Source organism: Elephantulus edwardii, unplaced genomic scaffold (genome assembly GCF_000299155.1).
Source record: "Elephantulus edwardii isolate Elephantulus edwardi_28Jun2011 unplaced genomic scaffold, EleEdw1.0 scaffold00094, whole genome shotgun sequence".
Lineage (NCBI taxonomy): Eukaryota > Metazoa > Chordata > Mammalia > Macroscelidea > Macroscelididae > Elephantulus > Elephantulus edwardii.
The window spans coordinates 4,974,850-4,982,933 of record NW_006399844.1 but is presented as its reverse complement, the minus strand read 5'-3'; the positions used below and the strand labels follow the sequence as shown (position 1 = coordinate 4,982,933).

The 8,084-nt window shown below is 41.2% G+C and overlaps 1 protein-coding gene across 2 annotated transcripts in view; it reads right to left on the bottom strand.

Moving 5' to 3' along the window:
• Positions 1-977: 977 nt before the first annotated feature.
• Positions 978-8,084, bottom strand: part of CRLF3 (cytokine receptor-like factor 3) — a 40,698-nt gene continuing 33,591 nt past the window's right edge. The window contains exons 6-7 of one of the 2 annotated variants that reach the window (XM_006890935.1): positions 2,885-2,997; positions 978-1,485 (exon numbers count right to left, since the gene is read on the bottom strand). In XM_006890935.1, coding sequence (XP_006890997.1) covers positions 1,229-1,485; positions 2,885-2,997 — 370 coding nt within the window. In that variant the 3' untranslated portion in view covers positions 978-1,228. The remainder of the gene's footprint in view (positions 1,486-2,884; positions 2,998-8,084) is intronic. The other variant, XM_006890934.1, reaches the window with a different exon arrangement.

Genomic DNA, 8,084 nt, shown 5'->3' with positions numbered 1-8,084 from the left:
TCTGTAGATGCTCAAGTCCCTTAAAACGGCACAGCACATATGCACATACTCCTGTATAGTTTATCTCTAGATAACTTACAACACTCAATACAATATAAATGCTATATAAATAGCATTTTATAATGTCTCTTAGCATAAGGGGGATTTAACTACTAACTTGATTTTTAGGAGCCATGTCCCCCATCCCTCACAGGAAGCCAGGATGTACAAGCAGCAAACAAGATTTGAGGTGAGCAATGCTCACGGGACAAGCGCTGGAGAGAGACTGAGGGGCTGGGAAACGGCAGGCGCCACAGCAGAGCACACCTGCAAGTTCATTTGCATAGATTCAGCGTAGACCATGGTGTGTGGCAAACTCAAGTTGCAGCTTCTGGACTTTTTTTTCGCCCTGAATATTTCCGATCTGTCGTTGACGGGCGGCATCCCCAGATGCAGAGCTGGCAGAGAAGGAGGGCCAACTGTACGCGGATGCCTGAGGCTCCATTCTCACACGTGCAAATCCCAGACATGTGAAATTGTTAACACTGCTGAGTGGACTTCCAAAAGTTGTTTTACCCTGTAAAAATCCTCTAACCTACCGTGAATTAAACTGAAAAGAGGAAACAGAAATACTTTGACTAGAGCAGACATCTGCATTTTAAAAATTATAAAATGACAATGCTTTTAGGTCTTTGAAAAATTAGTGATCATGAGATTCAAATCAACACTGCTTACAGAATAGCTGAATATGGAGCACACGATCAATATACTCACATTGAAAGCACAGGAATGAATGGACATCATAGAACTCTGTCTTCTGGCTGGTCTAGTCCTCCTGATTCTATTCTAAGTTTTATGTTATTATCTTTTAAAGAATGACATTTCATAAAATAAAGTTATTTTATCAGCTTTTTTGTTCTACTAGCTAACTTCAAAACAAAACAAACAAAAAAACCCAGCAAAAACACATAGACCCTTCTGTAGCTATTCTTACGTTTAAGGCTAGTTTGAATTTTATTGTGAAGTGACATTTCCATTAACACTGTGCTAAAAATAAAATTGACTGCTTTATAGTTCTGTCCATAAAATTCAAGTATCTTATTGCTAAAATATTCCAAAATGAATCCAGTAAACACTTTCAATTTCCAACTGAGAGAGATGAATCCAACAATTTTATCAAATACACCTTGACTGAGCTGAGGACAGCTAGGTCAGAAACCCTGAAAACAAAAGCCAATCATTCCAAATCCTAAAACACTAATACTTTCCAGCCAGGATAGAAAAACGAGCATCCAAAGTAGAGAGAGCCGCACGACTGATCAAGTAACCAATCGAAAACCACTTCTCGATTACTGGAGCTGATCGTCACTCGGAGCTTGAAGTTTCCGCCTTCATTAGAATTGGTGGCTCCTAGAGTCACAGCTTCGATGTCAAATGTGACCGTGGATCCAGATGTAACTGCAGGTAACTGGTTAGTCATTTCTTTTCCATTTACAAAAACAGCTCCTAAAATGTTAAGGTAAAGGGTCATTTACATATGAGCAATAATTAGTTTATTTTCCATTTACAAAAACAACATCTAAAATGTTAAGGGTAAAGAGTAATTTACATATGAGCAAGAACTAGAAGTGAAATAATTTCTAGGTTATTGGCAGTACAACTAATTTCACTTTAATATCTGTGTATTTTTGGGGAAACATACAGCAAAACTCAATGCTATTCAATAATTTCTATAATAATGTTCTATGGCACTGGATATTTAATATTACTAATTTCTTAATTCAGATAAAGAAAATATCTTATAACTGTTCATCTATAATGCAGTTAAGTATTTTAATTAATCTATCTTGAAGGTAGGAGAAAAAGTTAAAGCCTTAATCTCATTTTAGACTCCAAGGTTCTTTTCCAATGGGGAGGTTACTGAAAGCAACTTGACTCCCTTACAAACTTGAATACAATCTCAAGATGATTTCATGTGGAGTAAATAATAATAAGAATATTCTTTCAAATGCTAGACTCCACCTTACAAAATACTGCAATATCTCAGTAGTAATTAAAAAAAACCCGAATATTACTGAGGTGTAAATAACCACAGAATAATCGAGAAAACCCTACGTCCAGTTCTCCGAATTTCCCTAACCTATGTGGAGGCCAAGTTTAGCATCCCATGCACACACAGAAGCCAGAGGCAGAAAGGAGTGGATGCTGCTGATTTTCAACTCAGAGCAAACCCATGTAACAGAGTAGAGTTGTCCCATGGGGTTTTCTGTGCTGTAATCATTACGAGGGCTTCTAAAGGAGCCCTGGTGGCTTAGTGGTAAAACAGCACATGATTTGAATCCACCAGAGGCTCTGCAGGAGAGAGATGGGCAGTCTCCTTCCATGTGATTTACTGTCTCTGAAAATCCGCTGGAGGGTCAGTTATGGGTCAGTGTGAACTCAACTGGACAGCACGTGGCAACAACAATCTTTGTGGAGCCAAGTGCCAGGCCTTTCTCCTATGGAGCCATTGAATGGGTTCAAACAGCCAACCCTTCAGTCAGCGGTCAAGCAAGTACCCACTGTGCTATCAGGGTTCTTTAAAGGCAGGCCACTTGGATCCAATTCCAGCATAGTCGCTTCCTAGAACTGTGAGTTTAAGCCAATGCTTTAACTTGTGTCCTCATTTTCATCATCTATAAAGTGGGTATACTACCCATATACTCCAAAGAGCGGTGAGGAGGATCAAATGATTTAGTATTTATGATGGATTTCAAACAGTGCCTGTACCACAGTAGCAATAGTAATACATCCTTACCATGTAAATCTTTCATCTCCTGTTATAAATGTGCGATACTTAACAGATCCCTATTTTCCTACAGTAATGCCTATATTGCAGGGGAAATGACCGTTATCTGTCTCTTACCATTTGTACTGATGCACACAGCTTGATCCCGCTGCAGAGAGTCATATCCATTCTGTTTTTCTGCACACAATCCTATACTGTCTCTTTTGTCAGGCTGTCCTACAGTTTCAACTCTGTAAATGAAGTAGAATGGTCAGTTAATCTGTACTTTTGAAAACATGCTAACAGCTACTAAACCTAAAAAGAGCAAACTGAATCACAGTTGCTTTTTTCCTAAATATTAATAGTTAAAAATGAATGAATGAACACCATTTAAAAATTTTTCTGAGAACAGGTCTGTCTTGAAGAGGGTGGTGAAACCAAGTTTCTCCTTGGTGGCTAGGATTTTGAAGCTCCATCTCACACACTCTGGCTATGTGGCCAAGAGGGACCAGTCCCTAGAGAAGGAAATCATGCTCAGAAGGGTGGAGGGACAGCACAGAAGAGGAAGACCCGGATGAGATGGACTGATACAGTAACTGGGGCAATGGCAGTAGGTGTGTCAGAATCAGTGAGACTGGCTCAGGACAGGGTAGGCTTCAGAGTTACTGTTTATTGGGTTGTTATGAGTCGCAGGTACATAACACACAGCACATAACAACAACATCCAGTTCTTCTGTGAGACAGGTGTCATTACTATTATGCCATTTTATGCATATGCAAACTCAGCTAATCAGAACAGATTCACAGCCACTCCAGTGGGTTTTCAGAAGCTGTAAATCGCACAGGAGGAGAATACTCATCTCTCATCAGGAGATAAACTTTAAACTTTAAAAAGATAATTTTATTGTGGCCTCTCAGTTACAGATTGCGGGGAAAAAAAAGCTGGATGGATGCAGTGACATCAGTACCATCAGCTACTGTTGGGAAAATTGTAAACGTTTCAGGAACATAGTCAATTAGTCTCATAAAGCCCAAAAGCTAAAATGGTTTTTAAAACTGTTAAATGATGTGACAATGATCACTTGGATGATAGTAACAGAATCAAGTCTCAAATCTCAAAACCAGGTGTTCTGGCTTGACTCCATACCCTCACCATTTATAACTACAACGGCAGATCAACCAGAGTGTGGGGATATAAGGACCCTGCGGGAGTCTAATGATAAGGAGTGTGGAAAAGACAAGGAAGTAACAAAGGATTCTAAGGAGGAATGTCCAGTATAGTGGAGGAAAAACTGGGGATTGTGGTGTGCTTGCAGACAGGAGAGGGAAGTGTTTCCAAGACCAAGCAGCAATCAATTTTATCAAATGCTGCAGCTGGACCAGGTTTAAAAAAAAAAAAGGAGAGCACAGCTTTGGGTTTATAAAGTGAAGGCCGTTAGTGACCCTGGCATGAGTAGTTTCAGAGCGTTTTTGTTGTTACTAGGTGCTGTCCAATCTACAACTGTTGTTATGGTTGGTAGGTGAGACTGGGTCGAGTATGACTCACAGCAACCCTGTGAACAACAGATCTGAACCCTCTCCTGTCATCCTCCTCTTTCCTGACACACTTGAGCCCACTGCTGCAGTCACTATGACTGATGATGTTGTTAGGTGCCACTGGAGTTGAACAGAACTCCTAGCGACCCTATTATTAGCTATACTGAACCCTGCTCTATCCAGTGCCATACTCATCATCTCTGACCACTTAAGCCCATTGCTGAAGTCAATCCAACTTGTTGGGGGTTTTCCCTTCCTTCGCTGATCCATTTTTCCAAACATGATGTCCCTTTCCAATGAGCAGCCTCACCTACCCACATGTCCAAAGTATGAAAGACGAAGCTTCATCATCCTTGCTTCCAAGGAACACTAGAGGCACCATTTCCCGGACCTATCTGTTTGTTCTCTTGACCGTCCATGGGATATTCAGGGCTCTTCTCCAGCACCACAACTCAAAGGCATCAATTCTTCTGTCATCCTTATTCACTGGCCAGCTCTCTGATGCATAGCAGGTGACTGAGAAGACCAGGGCCTGAATCAGAGACCCTATAAATCACTCACACAATACCCATTGTTTGTTACTTTATCAATCCATCGTGTCGAGGGTCAGCTTCTTTTCTGCTCACCCTCTACATTTCACACAACGATATACTTTGCTAAGGACTGATACCTCCTCACAACAAGCCCAAAGTATGTGAGAAAGTTTAACTCTCCTTGCTTCTAAGGGGCACCTGCCCTGGCTGCACTTCCTCCAAGGCTAATTTCATCTTTTGGCAGTCCATGGTACGCAAGTCTCTTTGCCAACACCACACGTTAAAATCAAGCTGTGGTATATTCGCACAATGGAATACTATGCTGCATTAAAAAACAAGGAACTCATGCAATATTATTCAAAATGGTTGACTCTGGAGAACATTATGCTGAGTGAAATATCCCAGTCACAAAAGGACAAATATTACATGATGCCACTGTTGTAGAATGGGACTGTCCTTGGGGTTAGGGAGACACTGAGTAAGATGGGTTCAATAATGTATACTGCACTGAAGCAGAGGAGGGAGAGAACCGTCTAAAAGAGAGATGTAACTGGGTATTTCTGTCATCACAGGAGACTAGAGCGAGGGCTGCATGGTGGAGGGGACCTGGGGGAGGGTTTGTAAAACAATGAAAGAATCTTTTCTTTTACTTTTCCATAATTTTTGGACTCATGTACTTATAACTTGTTAGTCAAATTTGTGTCTTCTAGGTTGCAACACCCCCATGATACATCTTCAAGGATATGTACATGTACAGCCAAGCACAATCAATAAGAGTGCATCTGAATTCCAAAATCAATCTCCATAATAGTCTATGTGTTTCCTACTGCCAAAGGGGCCCTTTAGAGTAGTGAGAGAAGATCTTCACCCTGAAACCCACAGCATCCCTTTTCAGCAGGAAGTAGCTAAGAGAATACGCCGTCCCCTTTTCCTTATGACTCAGGGTGAAGTCTCTCTCAGGGAGGAGGGATAGGGAATGGCAAAGGATACACTGACAAAGAAGATTAATCAGAACTGGCTTTGACAAGCACTGTGGCATTTGGACAAGAACAAACTGGGAGGAGGGTAGAGAGAATAGTGCAACAATGAATGAGTGGAAGCCCAAAATCTCTGTAAATGTTTATGAAAATTAATAAAATATAATTATAGAAAAAAACAATCATCAATTCTTCTTGGGTCTTCCTTACTCATGTTCAACTGAAAACAGCGTGACCTGTATGAGGTGCACATCGGTCTTTTAGCTGACTCCCTTGCTCTGTGTCATTGTGGGAGGTCCTTGGCAGCAGATTTTCCCAAGGCAACACGTCTTTTGATTTCTTAACTGCTGTTACCATAAATAAGTATTTGATATTTGATTGTGGATCCAAGTAAAATGAAATCATTGTCAGTTTCCATCTTTTCTCCATCTATCATGATGTTGCCTATTGGTTCAGGTGTAAGGATTTTCCTTTTCCTTTTCTTGAGGGAGTAGTGGGAGTGAAAGATCTACTAAAGTAGGTTGTTGTTATTGTTCTGTATCATTGAGTCAGAACCAACCCATAGTCACTGACCCTCCAGCAGGTTTTCAGGAGCAGTTGAACCACTCGGAGGAGACTGCCTACCTTTCCCCTGTGTAGCACCTGGTGGATTTGAACCATGTGCCTTTAGGACTACAACACAGGTTCTTACCACTAAGCCACTTAGAGCTCCCTGAAGTAGGTACTCAAGAGAAAACAGGAACTTCTAGGAGCAGTAGGTACATAGTAACACCTTCATTCTGAAACCTTCCACTTTGGGAAACTTAAGCCAGAATGACATTTTATCCTTAAATTGTATTTATATCCATGGAGCTCTCGTGGCCTAGTGGCAAGGAGCTGTGCTGCAATTCCGAAGGCACATGGTTTGAGGCCGCCAGCTGCTCTGCAGGCGAAGGCTGCACAATCTCCTCCCATGAGATTTACAGCCTCTGAAAACCAGTCAGCTGTGAGTCAGTTCCGACTCTATGGTCCACAACAACAACAACATATGCATATACATGCATACATTTTGTTGAGCCAAGTATTTTTTCAAACATAATCCAGGTCGTGTCACTCACTAGTTGTACATCATCCATCGGCCTCCCATCTCACTCTGCGTGAAAGGAGAATCCTACAAGGCTCAACACAATCAGGGAAGCACAGAGTGATGGTTAAAGTTACAGATTCTGCCAAAAGACTGTCAGGATTGGAATCTCAGCTCTGCCTTTGCACCAACTGTGTAACTAGAAAGCAGGATGCTCACTCACTCTTTTTATGTTTCTGTTCCCTCAACTATAAAACGAGTCTATCTCTTGGGCTTGTGATGAATATTTGCATAAATAAAGTCATTTATGTGCTTGGAACTAGCACACAGTTGGGCCTAACAAATGTTAGCTGACCACCTTTATTCTGTACAATATAGTTCAACTTGTGAATTCAAGAGAAGTCTAATGAAACCTAAAGCAGGTTTGGGTTCAGCTGGTAAAGCTATTAAGCTTTTTTGCTGGGGGTAAATGGAGGCAGTTTCTCTGTGTGGTATCAAATACCCTCAAGTGAGGGCTCAAGTCTTTATCAGTTAAAGAAGAAAGTGCAACACAGGCTATTCAAAAGAATGCTCTGCTTTTTGCAATCTCTCTGACTGTATTTCCACCTCTACTAACCAGTCTAATTACCATTTACTCTTGTAATTTTTCTACTCCCATATCTTTGTTTCTTGATTTGTTTCACCTAAATTGCCATATCCAGCTCAACTTGCGAAGAAACCTCCATTACTCTGTCATCTAGAAGGAACCTCTCCTTCCTCTTCGTTCTATATAAAATCTGGCTCTTTCTTACGGTACTTTAGAGATGCGCAGTCAGAGTGCTCCTTAGAGGCAAAGACGGTGAAGTTCTGTATCTCAAAATTGTGGGCGTGTTGCTAGGAGAGGCTAATCTCTGGGAAGGGATAGCATGCTTGGAAAGGTGGAGGGTCAGCAAAGAGAGGAAGATTCCCAACAAAACTGGCCCAGTGACTGCAGCAATGGGCTTATGTGTATCAGAGAAGATGAGGATGGCACAGGGAAGGAAAGGGTTCAGATCTGTTGTTTACAGGATCACTATGAATCATACTCAACACCACCAAACAACAACAATATACTGAATCAAGGCTTCTGCCTTTTTTAACACTGTGTATTTCCTGTAATACTTAATATTATAAATACCATCTAAGCAACATGAAGATTGACTGGCGTGACCTGTGTCACTGGAAGAGTAGACTTGATCAGGAGAATTGTT